This window comes from Acipenser ruthenus, chromosome 17 (assembly GCF_902713425.1).
Source record: "Acipenser ruthenus chromosome 17, fAciRut3.2 maternal haplotype, whole genome shotgun sequence".
In the NCBI taxonomy this organism is placed as follows: Eukaryota; Metazoa; Chordata; class Actinopteri; order Acipenseriformes; family Acipenseridae; genus Acipenser; species Acipenser ruthenus.
Window position 1 is genome coordinate 10002557 of NC_081205.1, and position 16847 is coordinate 10019403.

Here is a 16847-nt window from a genome sequence, read left to right on the forward strand (position 1 = left end):
TGCATGTGATGCATGTGGTGGTATCCCCAGTATACTGGAGAAATTACATGCAGTCCTGAGCCTAGCAGAGCCTTACAACTTTACTGAATTGTATGATGTTGATTACACTACTGCCGATGGACTGGGTTGAGAAAGCCAAATTATTCCAGCTCCACTTCATGCACTGAAGAATTCGAGATCCCCATATATGTAGTGACCAGGTCAGATCTTGCAAAGCTTTTACTCTATGCTCTTTAACTGTTATTGCTAGGAGTACATCATTTAAAGTCCGGGTCTATCCATGTCTGTGATGCTAATAGAGTGTGTAGTGAGTGTACCAGCAGCTCCCTCTCTGTGTGCTTCTCTTCTTCAGGTTGTACCCCACAAAAGTGTGGCCGCGCAGTCACAGACACTGTAGTTACCAGAGAGGAGGCCGAGAGGATACGCAGGTAAATCACATTGCTCTTGATAGTTTGGGAGATACTCTGTGGGCTTCAGTAGCTGTCAGTATATCAAAGACTACTGTCTTTTAAAATACAAATGGACACAGGCAAGCAGTTGCAACCCAACTGAAACCCAGTCTCAACATGTGTTACCTGTACAATTATTATTTAGCAGTTGGAGAGTTGGCACAAACTCTGTAACACATGTCACACATGAGGGTGAATCCTTTGGTAGGGAATAAAATCCAGAATGACTGATAATTGAAATAAGCAATTCAATGTAAGTGAGTGTGTGTGTGTATTATACAAATATTGACTTGGATAAGGGTGTCTACTAAGAAATAAATAATAATAATAACAATAATAGTCAATAATGTATTTCTGTTCAAACTCAAATATCTGTTTGTTGACCAAAAAGACCAGGGAGCAGTATTTTTGCAGGGATAAGTGAGAGATGCTTTGACATATGTATGTGGCTGGCTGTTTATCAAATTGGCATTCTCTTGCAAAAAATACAAATACAAACTTTGTTATCATGCTGCATTCAGACAGAATAAATCGTCTTGATGATGGTTATTCCAATGTTAATAGAATACTCTGAATAGTTATTCCAATGTTAATAGAATTCTTGGATTAGTTATTCAAATGTTAATAGAATACTCTGAATAGTTAATTCAATGTTTATAGAATTCTCGGAGTAGTTATTTCAGTGTTTTAAAGTGTTATTTTAGTTTTTAATTGAGGAGGCCGGGGTTGATTTTGTGGTTCATTCATTCATATTGAAACAATGACATCGAGGGGGGTGATTCGTAGTTTGGTGTGTAGTTATTGTAAAGGAATGTGTGCTTTGATTTCCCCAGGATCGCAGAGAGAGGCCTGGCGCTAGGTGGATCTGATGGTGGTGTGAGTATTACTCTAGCTTGCTTGTGTAGTCCTCTAGAACATCAGGCACTCAGTAATACCACAGGTACTGCTCTTTGCTCTGGATACTTAAGTAAATATGAATTTTTGATATTTTATTTAACATCATGCAATCTAAAGTCTACCGGAAACTACAATAGTAGTACAGTATTTCATGCTAGATTTTCGAAGTGACACATTTTTCAAACTACAAAGCGATATGTAATTTCAATGTTAATGTAACATTATTAATTCTGTAGGGTGTGATGCAAAACTTTGGGCCATAGCTGTAATACTGCCCCCCCCTCCCCTTATAATCTACTTAATGAATACACTGCTTTGTTTTTCAAAGTTGTTTTTCGGTAATCTATATGCAGGTGTATGAAATTAGCAATCAGCTTAGCAAAGAAACATACAATATATTGCTGACAGCCAGTAGCCTACTACTAAAGTGTTAGAAAATATAACCTTTTTCAGCCAGTTACTTAGTAGTGAACTACAGAAATAATAAAAAAGGCAAAAAGTGATAACAGTATCAAATTGGCAACAGGAAGGATGCTTCTCAGGGGCGATGTATAAAATACTGACTTGCCTGTCCTTGTATGAAATATGGGAGTGATCAAACACTTCAGGATGCTAGGACACCTCCGCAGACAACAGTTTCATTCATGATTCTTTCTGGCAAGCACATGTTGTCACCACTTGGCTGTGATTGGTTAATCCACCGACAGTACTGTGCAGCAGCAGAAGACCTCACTCTGGATTCAATTTGAGCTGTACTGCTCAATGTCACCGGGGGACTAGCGGTATCACCCCACACTGATCTGTCCAACACCATATGAAAGCAATGGCAGCAGTACAGGCAGCAAAATGCCTCGCGTGCCGCGCCTGTCTGTCTTGGGTTTAAGAGTGCCCATTTTATGAATGAGGATCCTTTAAATGCATGTTATTTTGAAAAGCACCAGCAGGTGGCAGTTTGTGCTTAAAAATTTGCATGCAACTGACACAGTACCTGTTTATAAGAAACAAATCCAACATGCCGCTGGTTTTTCTGTACATCTCTGTTGTGTTTTTTTTTTGCACGAACCAGGAACCGATCCATCGTCATACGAGCAAATTTAACACTGCAACTAATAGTTTACCATTGTGTTCAGCTTTTCTAATGTGCACACCACATAGTAAACCTAATATGCAAGCTTAAATAAAAAGGCAGCAGTCAGATGCATATAGAAAGTTTGACATGCCAGGAGGTGTCAGAAGTAAGATTTATATAGGTTAAGCTGTAATCTTTTTCAAAAACCTTCTCACGCCTCACAGGATACATGCTGCTCCCCTCAGTTTGAGAACCACTAGCTTAAATAATTGGTTTATTTTTTTTCTTTTCAGGCTTCGATTCTTGACCTACATTCCGGTGCTCTGTCCAGGGGACAGCACTTCGTGAACATCTACCGGTAGGGAAGAGTCAGACTTACAGCAGTATACATGTGCACTATTGAAATACATGTTTAATAGTTTTACAACTGAATAAGCAAAAAAGAATAGGTGACACAGTAGAGGTGTCACTGAATAATAATAAGGCAGATACAGATCAGTGGGTGTTGACATGCTGCACAGGCATGCAGATTTAATAAACAACACAGTTGCTGTCACTAGGGTACCAACAGTGGTAGCCCTTGGGTCAGATTTAATAAAGAAAACAAAACAAAACAAAGCTAAAAAAATCAAAGTTTGCCACACAAGGTGAGCACTAGCCTCAATAAAAGACGTCCCGATCCAGGACTCTACTCTACGAAAACCTCTCTATACTTGTTTGGGATCAAATCCCCTCAACTGACCAAGTGAAGTCCCGGCATCCTCCTGATGACTCCGGGCTCTTCCAACGACCTCGCCTGGGCAATGCCTTCACGAGCACCTTCTTGGAGTAGAAGGGTTTCGTGTAGTAACCCTTTCCTCTGGAGCGGACGCTGTCCTTGGTTTCACTCGGCACCCGTCTGTGTAGCAGTAGCCGTGTAGTCGCCTCGAACGTTGGCGCTGTTGCCTTCTTAAACAGGCGTAAGATCCCCAGGCACGCCCCCCTCCCAGCCAATCAGGACCTCCCAATCATCTCAGCTCGGGCAACCCTTCCTGTTTACCAAAGCAACAGCGCAGCTGAACCAGCAACAGGGTCCTCCCTGTCACAAGAGGTTCAGAACAAGATATCGCTGTGCCATTTTAAGGTAACATATCTATTAAACGTTTCAGTTTTGTTCAGGACTGTTCTTTTTTTACATAATTTTGTTGAATTAAATCAGGTTTGCAGCTCATGAAACCACTTCTCGACTGTTTAATGATGAGGGAGCTCTGATTTTCTCATTTTTGGTGTGGCTATGTCACTGGGTTCATTACAAGTTTTCTCATTTTTGGCTTAGCTAGGTCACTGGGTTCATTACAAGTTTCTTTTTAGTTCATTGGAATCTGAGGTTTTGTTTTGGTTTTGAACCAAAGTCCTTCAATGTCCTGTTTAAAACATTGGGAGATCTGGAATGAACAAAAAAGAGAAGTTAGTGTTGCCTTCTGGCCCCAATCAATTATCCACATCCCATGGATTTGAAATCGCTTTGACCCTGGGAATTTGGCTACAGTTTGACTGGGTCACTGCAGTATAAACTCTGCTTGGAACCTCTGCTAAAGGAGTGCTGAGGCTTTAAAACGCACTGTCTCGCCTCATGTTAGCAATGGAAACATTACCACTGCCCCCCTTTAAAGGAGTGCTAACCGCGGCTTTAAAATCAATATCTTACGTCTTAATAGCACTAGCCAAATTATCACTGCACTGCCCCAGCTTTAAAGCCTAAGCTGAGACTTACCATTTATTAGCACTGGCAACTGTTCAGTTGTCCCATTCAAGCAGTGCTAAATTATGTTTAAAAAAAAAAAAAAAAAACTGCCTTCTGTAATAAATAGTATCTCCTTTGCCATTACTAATACACCCTTGTCTTTACAAGACATGGTCTAAAGCACTTGTTGTGGTTCACAAAATGCTTCTTAAATGATAAAGAAATTGTTTTTTTTGTTGGTGTGAATACACTGACGCTGTGCCCTAGTCCACCATTAAATATTGTAAGAGTGAATTTTCAAAACTTGTGTTCTAATCTGTATCTATTTTGATGTTTTAAAATGAGAAACATTTCTCGAGGTCAATATGTTTGAGTATTTTGTTAGCAGACCTGGGATAAATATAGTTATTAATATGGTTTGTGAAAAGTAACTATTTGAAAATAATTAAATACATATTGCAGAAAGTAACGATTATTTGAAAATAATTAAATACATATTGTAAATACAGGCTAACTTCACTATAACGAACCCCCCTGGGACCTGGAGAAATGTTCGTTATATCAGGGTGTTCACTATAATAGGATTTGGCATTTTTCTGTATCAGAATAATGACAAAATGGCAAATTTGAATTGAACATCAATATATAGTACTTTTATGAAGATTCCTTCACATTGATCAACATTTAAACTGACTTTTGTATTGTGACAAGGTACTCGTGTCATGTGTGGGTAACCGCATTTCAAGACAGACAAGGGAGTTGGTGTTGAAACCCCGGTACAGGTGCGCAGGATTTATTAAACACAAAACAGAAAGTAAACAAACAGGTCATGTGACGCTACCAACGATGATAATGCACAGAGGACACATACAAGACAGACAGGCAGCAAGTCTCAATCGAGCGCCAATCTGTAAACAATCATTTGATCAAACATTACAACTCCAAAAAGCACACAAAACAAACCTGTTTCCACATATAAATTACACCAACACCAATTCCCCCCTGTGGTATGTTTAAAAGAAAACAGTAAAGAAATGAAAAAGGAAATTATGTACACTTACATGCTGAATACAGTAATTACATGTCCTTTCTCTTAAAAAAAGCTATCCAGCATAGATTGCCTGTTGCCTGGTTGCAGTTTGTGTAAAGATGACTGACAGGCAACAATTGCATTCGTTATGCATGATTCGTGCTACAATAGGTAATCTTTGAATTAGCGTTATCTTTGAATTAGTCAACCATGGTCTTTGTTTTCACTGAGAGAATAGCACACTTGACGCTGGAGAAAGTTCAGTGTCAGTCAGTACTGAGATCGTTGTATCCGAGTCGATCCTGTACGTGATCGTTCTAATGGGGCTAATTTGCATTGAAAAAATCGGTTCTTGCTGTTGGAATCCTTAAAAACAGGTGTTCGTTATAAGAAGGGTTCGTTATAGTGAAGTTAGCCTGTAATTCAAAATAATTAAATACAGATTGCAGAAAGTAACTATTAAATTGAAAAAAATTAAATACAGATTGCAGAAAGTATATGAAAATATTTTATTTCAGTGGGTAAATATTTGAAAACAATTAAATATCTTTAACCACTGGTTTAATGGCCTGTTTTGAAGTTATTGCATTGAACATGTTTAGCATTTTCCTTATTAGAAATCCTGCTCCCCACCATGTGGTAATTGCAAGACTTGGTACATAATTATACATTTAGGGTAATTAGGTTTTAGTTTTTGATTATTCATTAAATATTTGGGAATATTTAAATATTTTCAAGTAGTATTTGTTTTCTGCAAAGAAATGTAAACATTTTCAAATAATATTTGACTTTGTGCAATTAATATTTGAATATTTAAAAACAAAATTGATTTTTTCAAGCATTATATATATATATATATATATATATATATATATATATATATATATATATATATATATATATATATATATAATTAAATATGTCAACTATCTGAGATAGTTGGTGTTTACAAATAAAATATCAAATACAACTATATTTGTCCCAGGTCTGTTAGAGAGAGAGAGGTTACAGTTTAAAGGCCGTTGGTTTAGCTCTAGCACAGCTCTATATACCTCTCCTACCTTTCTTTAGGTACTTTGGGGATCAGATCAAAGACGTCTTTTCCGAAGAGGATTTTCAACTTTACCGGTAAGACAAGTTTAGTTGTTTGTTTGGTTTTTTTTGTTTTTTTTGTGTTTTTTTTTTTTTGAAAACTTAGCATTTTCCCATCTACAGAGATGTCTAAGAACAAACAAAATATGTGCCTCCTTTAAAACTCACTGCTTAAAACTGAGTGTATAAGTATTTATCATAATGTGGGGGTGAATACAGGTGCTCTGTCTGTTTGTCTGTCTGACAGTACGTCACAGTTTATTTTAAAAATTGATCATATGTCTAGAGAACGCTTAAAGTTCTGATGAAACATGCTAAGGACATTCTTTAACGCAAATTATTGAGTGCATTATAATCTGGGGCGTATGTGGAGTCTGGCTGTCAGTTTGAAGTACTTCTGTTTTTACATACTGTATATCTAGAGAACTCCTTATCCAGCGGAGATGAAACACAAGCTCAAAGAATAATACATTAAGCTTAATGAAAATCCAATCCACTTTGTACTTCGCACTGAATTAGTCAAGTGACAGCAAAGGAGCATTCTCATGTTGTGTTGTGGAGGTGCTTTGCAAAGCAGACTGAATGGAACAGGCTCCGGTCATGGAAGTGTTTTTAAAAGGAGACAGTCACTTAGCAGGTGGCCAGTGTTTGCAACCAATTTAAAAGTGCTGAGATAAGTGAGTGAATGGAGGTTGCGTTTAATAGCATGGCAACCTTCAGAAAAAAAGATGTGCTCCTCCCCCTGTAGAGGATGTAGGATAGAGATACTGTGAAGGTACACACTGGTATGCCACACTTCACATGATACATATACTAGAGAAACCATTGAAGACATTGAGAAGCACCTCTAGTTAAACTGCTTGTAATTAGATTTTACATATGTTTTCCTTTTTGTGTTTTATAGTTATCGGTGAAATATCTTGTGGGGGGTGGGGGGGTAGTAACAGGACCATACACACATCCAAGTTATTGTTTTGTTCAGATCACAGTTGGGTTGAAACTTGGTAAGGACATTTTTTAGGTCAACACTCAGTTGCATTTTTCCGCATATTAAGTACACCATTTATGTAATTGGGATGACACTTGGTATGGACATTCTTTACCACGGGTTATTGAGAGCATCCTAATCTCTGGATATGTATCTAAATCTTACTTACAAAGTATATTTATGTGGAACTTTTTATTGCACCAATGTTTTTCTGTTGTATTTAAAACTGTGTCAGGGGATATGACACGCTTTTTCTAAGATGATGTTTCTCTTCAGTGGTAGACTGGGACACGCTGCACATCTGTGGTTAATTTAGATAGAACAGCATGTATTCATTGAAACTACAAAAAAGTATTTCATGTTAGATTTTGAAATGTCACAGTTTTTGATTTTTGTCAGTTTTTCGTTAAGTATATGGAAAACTACAAAGCAGTGTGTAATTCAATATTTCAATGGTTTAATTTGACTTTATGAAGCTAAATGAGTTAATTCTATAGGGTGATGCTAAACCTTTGACCATATCTGTACAATGATTCTTGGAGGTTACCTGTTCCTGCAGCACCATGCGACAGAGGATCCAGGAGGCAGTTGCCAGGACTTTTGGATTGGACGTGTCTCGACTCTACCTCACCAAGCCCACCTTCTTCTCCAGGATGAATGGCACCGAGGCCAAGACCCCCCACGATGAGTACTGGCACCCCCACATCGACAAGGTATGAGCGCCAACCAGCTGCACTGCTAATGAAATACAGGCAAAGCCTTTTGCATGACTTCAAAAATACTAAGCAAAGAGTGGACTTTATCAGGAGTTCACCAATAAACTGGCAAAATAGAAAGTGTTGATACAGCCAACATTCCTGTTTTACTGTGGAACTTGAAATGTAGTATTAGGTATCGCATTCATTACAATAGGCTTACTGGGTTCAAAATAAGGCTTGCAAAAAAAAAAAAAAAAAAAAAAAGTGAAATGACAAACGCACTACCTTAAAGTAATTTAAAGGGTAGGGGGCTCCCGAGTGGCGCATCCGGTAAAGTGCAGGATGCGCCCTATAGCCCGGAGGTTGGTGGTTCGAGTCCAGGCTATTCCACTGCCGCCCGGGTGGGGAGGGCTACAGTATCTCAATTATCAGTCAGTTTATATTCTTTAATCCAATGTGTCTTTCTACTGTACCTGTCTGTCTGCTTGCCAGTCTCTCTGTCTGCTTGATATCTGACTATATCTATCTCAGCCTGTATACAGTATCTGTCTATCTACTGCAGGAGTTGGAAACCTGAGCCACTCTAAGGTACGCATGCACAGCCATCGAATCGCCTTAATGGGCACATGACCACCCTTTACGACACAAATGTTTCTAAGAAGTTGAATTCTTGGATATTGACGTGGAAATAGTGATTTAAGCACTGCCTGATGTTTTATGATATCAAAGCCACAGTATGTGTAATCATCTCAGTGCTGTTTATTAGCAGCTGTTCTGGCCTGATTTGCCATCAGGAATCAAATCCCTGTAGGGTATTTAGAGGTCGGAGGTTTACCCTACTGGCCTTGAGTTGTGGATCCCTGATCTACTGTGTTATTCTGTACACAGGTTCCGTCTGTCTATATATATATGTCGGTCAGACTAATTGATAGTTACAGTAGACAGTATATCTGCTTATTGATTAATCAATTATTGTTCGTTATTGACCATGTGTGTTCCTAGACTAAAGCGCTTCCGTTGTTTTGTGAGGAGATATGACAGAATCTAATTAAACAAATCTGATGTCTTTTTGCTTTGTAATAATAGTTCTCAATTCATTACTAACTATACTAATATCTATCAATTCATCACTATTTATGTGAATATGCACATGTATGTTTTCTGTCTGTTTATCTATCAATCAGCACACAATCATATCTTTGTTTTAATGCTCCGTTACCTTCCTCTTAAGTGCTTCAAGCTGATCCCATTAAAATTGAATTGGCTTTTTCTCTGAAACCCGTGGTTGACTTTTGTTTACTTTCTTTAGAATTTATAGGACTTTTTTTTTCAGTGACTCTGTGGAAGGGTGTGGGGTATTCACTGACACAGGAGACAAAGTTCATTTGAAACACCGCCTGGGTGCCCTGATTTATTTCAACCACAAGGTGGCAATGTTACATAGGTCAGCCCAATACCAGCGATGGTAAAGGGTTGCAGTCCACTCTTGGCGCACACACGGGTTCTCAAAATAATAATCAAAACCATAATGTACAAAGAAAAAAGGAAAATAAAACACTGTAATCAAACTACAAAATAAAAGGTGCGGCTTGGTGCGACCTACGCTTTGCTATTCCCTCACTATACTCTGTGGGGTTGCCCAGGTTTCCCCAGCTAACTACACACGTCCCGATCGGGTACGTAAGAATTAATATTGTTTTTAATAGCGGCTGTCTTATTCAGCCTCGCTTGCCAGTCTCCTCCTCTCTCTCCAGCTGCTGGCATTCTTGACTGTTTGTTTACACCAGCCCCCGAACCCAGCGTCACTGTGTTTCTTCTATAAGGACAGCCCGAGGGAATAGCAAAGCGTTTATTTTATAGGTCAACTGACCCCCCCCAAAGCCCGCCTCCCGACCACTCGGAGAGAAGGAGAGACAACACACCCTCACCCAACCTCTCTGTGTCACTGCCATGATTGACAGGTGGGTCCTATGGGGCTCCCGACCACCCTCTGCAGGATCATGTCTGCGTCAGATAGATAGCACAGACCTCGCCCTGTTACAGACTCATTTTCAACTTACTCTGCAAATACAGAGTTTGTTAAAAGAAAAAAAAGAAAATGCGGGGACTACTGTATGTGTGTGGGCAGCAGTGTGGAGTAGTAGTTAGGGCTCTGGACTCTTGACCGGAGGGTCGTGGGTTCAATCCCAGGTGGGGGACATTGCTGCTGTACCCTTGAGCAAGGTACTTTACCTAGATTGCTCCAGTAAAAACCCAACTGTATAAATGGGTAATTGTATGTAAAAATAATGTAATTATATGTAAAAATAATGTGATATCTTGTAACAATTGTAAGTCGCCCTGGATAAGGGCGTCTGCTAAGAAATAAATAATAATAATAGTAATTCACTAGCTTCTCATGCCTGCACTGCTGGAGGCCTGGGTTTGAAGCCAACGCATAAGGTTATGAGGGAGTGAGTTTACTGTTTCTTTGCTTAAAAGAAGTCCAGGACTGAATGACAGGCAGTGAGTCAGGATTCAGGGGAGCTCACATAACCTGCCGTTGTATCAACATCAGTCTTTATCGCCATCTGACAAGCATTACTAGAGCTGTTTTTGGTGAAAAGGAATAAAATAAAATCCTCCAATACCTTACTGCTACATGTTCAAGGCTTATTTTAAAGTTAGCCACAATAACCAAGTATGACTTGTTCCCTGACATTGCCATTATTAAGCATCCCTGTGAGAGTCGCTTCTGTGAATTTACAAATCTGCCAGTAACTCCTAGGCCATATTAGCTAACAACTGTGTGTAAAATGGAACTGCACCCTTTGACCTGCTATATTGAGGTCATCTGACTTTACTTTCTGTGTACTAAAGACCTTTGAGATGTTCCACTGATACTTTGTACACAATTCTGTCATACAAGAAGCATTTTACTTCATGTTTACAAAGCATTCAATGACATTCCCATTAGATTACTAGGGATCCTTCTAGTTCACAAAAACTCCCATTTCCAACATCCCATAACCCGAGATCCTACCGGTTTATGTTCCACAATCTCCTAGCAACCACAGCAAGCCAAATGCCTTTCACACATACTAGATAGAGCTGGGTGTTTATTATGCTGGAAGCACCAGTTATGATGTGATGGATGACCTAAATTTCAGACCAGGGTGCCAAAATCTTAGAAAAACACTAAGCAATTGAGACTCGTATCCTATTAATGTTTTGTTATGTGTTAACCACACCTGTGACTTACAGCTTCAGAGCCCCTTGCTGAAAGCTCTCTCAAGTTAAACCGATTAGAGTGTCTCATGGTAAAATCTGTACAAGCAGCAAGGCGAGGAAGCTTTTATGGTCTATGCAGTGTAGACTGCAGTATCAGTCCAGCAAAAAATGCGTCCTGTTGTGTGTTTGACTACCATGTATTTATGTATAAGCTATTCAAACAGAAGTAGTCTTAAAAAATGAATACAAAATCTAGACAGGAGGTGTATAGTGGAAAGCTATTGTTCTTGAGGGGGATGTACTGCAGTGTGAATTGGAGTACACTATATTAACACGGTATATCCAGTACATATGTTTTATTAAACCCTGTCTGCTTTATCTGCATTGGGTTTCCAGACAGCAGAGAATATGTACCGTTGCTATGGAAGAATTAAAGTATATATACGGTTGCTATGACTATAGACCGCTGTTAGGAATTCGAAAGCTGTAGTGTAAGTTATAATCTGTCATATAATGGCATTTTAACAAATCACAAGACACATTTTAAAACCAAGGTTTAATAAAGAATAATAGGCAACACACATAATGGTCATGCATGGCCTCCTCTCGTTCATTCTTATGTACAGAAAACAACACATTCATGGTAAATGTATTTGTAAGAAATGTATTATGAAATCGTAGATGGTAAAGAGTTTCATTAAGGGCGCTTACTTTTCTTACTTAGTGAGCTACATGGTTCAGTAGTACTTGCCTCATGGTGCTGATCTGCATTGCTTTCCTTTTAGCAACACTACTATTCACAGATATCAATGTTTCACACATTGCTCTTGACTGGTGAAAGAGTCATATTCACTGGTGACATATTCATATTCATAGGCACGAAGTAGCACACATAATTATGTGAGAGTGGAAGACCAAAACTTGATAACATAACCTGTATTGCAAAAGAAACTTTTTTCTTTACAGTAGCAAATATTGTAATTATTTACTGCTGGAATGAACATGGGTTTTTTTTTTTTTTTTTTCATGATCAATTATTCTTTCAAAATGTAAACAAGTATTTGAATATTCTTTCATTTTGAATTGTTAAAATAAATCTGGTGCCCTATCAAATTATTACAAAAAGGTGAAACACACTCTTCTGTATCATTTCTTTATTTAGCAGACGCCTTTATCCAAAGCGACTTACAGAGACTAGGGTGTGTGAACTATGCATCAGTTGCAGAGTCACTTACAACAACGTCTCACCCGAAAGACAGAGCACAAGGAGGTTAAGTGACTTGCTCAGGGTCACACGGTGAGTCAGTTAGTGAGCCGGGATTTGGACCGCGTACCTCCTGGTTACAAGACCTTTTCTTTATCCACTGGACCACACAGCCTCCTACAGTACAGTAGAACGTGTGTTTTTATTTCAGAAGTCACTGTGATCGAGTGGTTTGCAGTGCACAGGTGTACAGGTGATGCAGGTGCTCCAACAACGACAGACACAAAGTTCACGGTTCAAAACAGTTCTTTAATTTTCTGTTTCCTGGTTTGCAACCGGTTAAATAACAAGGTTGGCTCTACACAATGATGTGTATTGCCAGCTTATAAACCACGGGGTTCAGTCCCGAAATAATAATACAAAGAATAACACACAACACAGACACGGTCATTTCTCCTGACAGTGAGTGCTCTGAGTGCAGGTGCGGTGCAAGGCAATTATAGTGACAGTCGTAAAGTGTAGTCCGGGCTTGATGCTGGCCTGTAGCGACAGCTCCTGGTTCGTGTTAGCCGCCTAACTGTGACAAACACAGTCAGTTAGTTTCCACAAACAAACAAAACACTTAACACTCACGATACGATTATCACAGCCCGTTTCCTTTCTCAGTCTTTATCATAACCACATCAAAGGAACAGATTACATCGTCATATGCCCAATTGTACCTTTAGTCACGCCCCCTGTGATATCTCTCCTCCAATCCATGACTGACACATCGTGTACCGCTTAAGGGCAATGACTTCGAGCATTGTGACTCCGCCCCCTTCCTGGATTGCTGGCTTCTGACTGACCCTGGAATGAACTGCCAGACGAACCAGTACGAGGCACACTGTTCCTATTATACAGCGCCCTCACAGATCGGGAGGAAGATTGTGACAGAGAGCGAATGAATCCTTGTCAACAGTTTCCTTTGCGTGATATCTTTTTGATATTCTCTTATAATTATGAATACGTAAATGGTGATTTTTGCCATAGAATACATTTTAGGAAGTGTTTGTTCAAGTATTTGAATATTTATCCCAGAACTCATTTCCTGACACTCTGATGAGGGAGAAAGCATCATCTTTGTGACAATGTCGCCAGTCATTGGGTTGACGTAGCATATCGTCTTCATTGAAACAGAATGTTCTTTGTTGTATGCAATTCAATTTCCACAAACCCAATACTTCTTGCAAGCCAAGGTCCAGAAACCCTATTGAAAAGGAGTTGCATCTCAGTTTTACTGTATAAAACATTTACTGAGGGGTCATCTTTTTGCACAGCGCCCTCTAGTTTATGCCGTTTGGTTTGAATGGTGATGAGATCTCCAGCTGGTTATCAGGCATTATCTCCTGAGTTTTCCTGCCAATGTTATATCATTTTGTGAATCTTTGTGTCCTAGGTGACCTATGGCTCTTTTGACTACACCTCTCTGCTCTACCTGTCTGACTATGGCTCAGATTTCGGAGGGGGACGCTTTGTGTTCATGGACGGAGTCGCCAACAGGACAGTGGAGCCCCGATCTGGTAAGAGCCCAACAAACAGACACAGCTTAGAAACCGTTACAGTATCACTGACATGCTGCCTGCTCTTTTAACAGCCTTAGAACTTCAGAGTCTACAGCTTTAAAGCAGTATAGCTTCTTTTCATTAAAGTCTTTAAAGGAGTTGATAAAGTTAACTCTAACCCAGTGGTTCTCAAACTGGGGAGCACAGACTGTATCCTGGGAAGGTTCAGGATTTATACTGTATAATGGGCAGATAATTTATGTGGGCTTTATTGGCTGTTTAAATTGGATCACTACTAATAAGGGTGTAATTAACAGCCAAAATTGTTTGTCAGACTTGTTGAAAATCTGTAACAAAATGGTTGACTGTTATTGTCGATACGTTGTAGATACGATTATTAGTGTAGGCAATGTGCAGGTATCACAGTCCATAAACAAAACTGAGCTGATTTTGCCAGTGCTTGCCAGAATATTGACCAGTTTGAAATGATTTCGAAGCACATAAAAGCATTTTCGTTGCGGCTTTATTGTTAAAGATTTCACATATTTATTTAAGTAAACGTGTATTTAATTTTTTTTCGGAATTAAAAAGTATAAATGCAAAACTGACTTTTTTGTGAACGTGCTGTTCAAGGTAGCAAATCTGCCGAATTTAATACCAAAATTTCAAAATTTCCCGTTATATGGTATATATCAACTTAAAACAAATCTTACTGCTGACACCTCCAGGCATGTCAAAGTTTGTAGATGGCGCTGTGCATCTGCCTGGTGCCTTTTAAGCTTGCATATAAGTCCACTGCCATCTGGTAATGTGTGTTGTTTATCAGCTTACTATGAAGTAAGCGTTGGTCACAATCGGTAAACTGTAATTTGCAGTGTTAAGTTTGCTCTTATTACGATTGATCGGTGGCTGGTACGTGCAAAAAAACAAACAAAAAAACAGCAGTGATGGGCTCCGGAGTGGCGCATCCAGTGAAAGCACTTGCGTAGAGTGCAGGATGCGCCCTATAGTCTGGACGTCGAGAGTTCGAGACCAGGCTATTTCTTTGCCGAGGACGGGAGCTCCCAGGGGGCGGCGCTCAATTGGCTGAGCGCCGCCCAGGGGGAGGGAGGGTTAGGTCGGCCAGGGTGTCCTCGGCTCACTGCGCACCAGCGACCCCTGTAGTCTGGCCAGGCGCCTGCGGGCTTGCCTGTAAGCTGCTCGAGAGCTGCGTTGTCCTCCGATGCTGTAGCTCTTGGGTGGCTGCATGGTGAGTCCGCAGTGTGAAAAAAAGCGGTCGGTTGACGGCACACACTTCGGAGGACAGTGTGTGTTTGTCTTCGCCCTCCCGAGTCAGCGCAGGGGTGGTAGCGGTGAGCTGAGCATAATAAAATAATTGGCCATTCCAAATTGGGAGAAAATAATAAAAAATAATTGGCAACGACTAAATTTATAAAAAAAAAACACAAAAAAACAGCAGTGACATACAGAGAAGTCACAGGCATGTTGGACTTTTTTTTTTTTTACCACAGACAAGAGGAAGGGGGGCACGGCCCAAAAAGTTTGAGAACCACTGATCGAACCAATATTATAAGGAACTAAAAAAGCACAGTTGTTGGAAAAGGTAGAGATAGATTCTGGACAGAGTTTAACAGAAACTTCATTACCCAGAGAATGGCGAGGGTATGGAATTGGTTACCCAGCCATGCTGATGCTGAATTATTGGGATCCTTTTAGACCAAACTAGACAATGTTTTGAGATCACTTGGGTACTAGAAACCGGAGAAGCATTAATGGATGAATGACCTCCTTGTTTTTCAGTATCTGTTGTTTATCTCTAATACAGGAATGAAGATGATCAGATCAATAACATAATAATAAAGCTCAGACAGAACCTGGGCTGGCTTAACTTGCTTTGAAATGGGAGTCCATTTACCCTCACAGAATGTACAACCCGGCCTGTCTCAGACAATTCTGTACAATTTGGAATCATTGTAAATTTCTGCTGCTTCATTCAAGGGCTTTCTGATGTGGTAATTGACAGGCTTTTTAATCTCTCCTGAACCAAATAATTGATTTAATTCATTTCCAACTGACTGTTCTTGTATTATTTGCTGTGGCTGTAGCATACGGTTATTACATTTCCTGTTATATAATTGCCCAATTTTATGTTCCTTTGGCATATTAAGTACTGCACGTGTTAAGTGACAGTAATTGTAGGTCGAAATCAAACCTTGACAACTGCTCCATCAATGTTATCTCATTTAGTACAGTGGCTGTGATATCCAGCAGCTGTACATTTTATGTCATTATTATTGTCAGCATGCTATTTAGAAGCTGTTTGGGGAGGGGTGGTGATTGGATTATATTTGGGGTTTAACAGGTGAAATGAAACTTTACTTGTTGAAGAAAAAAAATGGAAACGTTATAGTCAGAAACATTGTGGAGATGCCTACAGATATTCGTTCTGTGTTTACATCTATGTGTGCATCACAGTTAAATGTTTATGCTGAGAACCTCTTATCCAATTTGAGATTGAACTTTTTTTTGACCATGTTATTGAGAATCAAGGCACACGATGGACAGGGTTCTCCCCAGGAATTCTGTACAGAATTGCCTTACCTTAAATATATAATATGACAAGGAATTTGACTAATGTGTTGTCTTTCGTTGACTATATCTGGTTACTCTTTTTTATTTTATTTTCATTTCTGTTTTTTATTATGGTAAATGACCGTGCTTATTTAGGCACTCTACGATTTGACTGGGGAAAGATAACGTAGGTTTATTGGAGTTCACACACACACACACAAAAAAACCCCGGTAACCTTTTCACTTCCCTTTTAGCTTTATTATTGAGCTTATTGCTTCATTTGAAATGTTTTCTTCATATTAGGTTTTCAGAGCACTTTGTTAATGCATGTCTATTTTTGTTTTTTGCTGTTTTACATTTTTTGAATGCAA

The 16847-nt window shown here is 39.3% G+C and overlaps 1 protein-coding gene across 1 annotated transcript in view; it reads left to right on the top strand.

The window, feature by feature from the left end:
* The window catches only part of uts2r2 (urotensin-2 receptor 2), a 36444-nt gene that overhangs the window by 8029 nt on the left and 11568 nt on the right, over positions 1-16847 (top strand). The window contains exons 3-8 of the mRNA XM_034038943.3: positions 353-428; positions 1283-1325; positions 2709-2773; positions 6240-6296; positions 7808-7961; positions 13799-13922. Of these exons, the coding sequence (XP_033894834.3) occupies positions 353-428; positions 1283-1325; positions 2709-2773; positions 6240-6296; positions 7808-7961; positions 13799-13922 (519 nt within the window). The remainder of the gene's footprint in view (positions 1-352; positions 429-1282; positions 1326-2708; positions 2774-6239; positions 6297-7807; positions 7962-13798; positions 13923-16847) is intronic.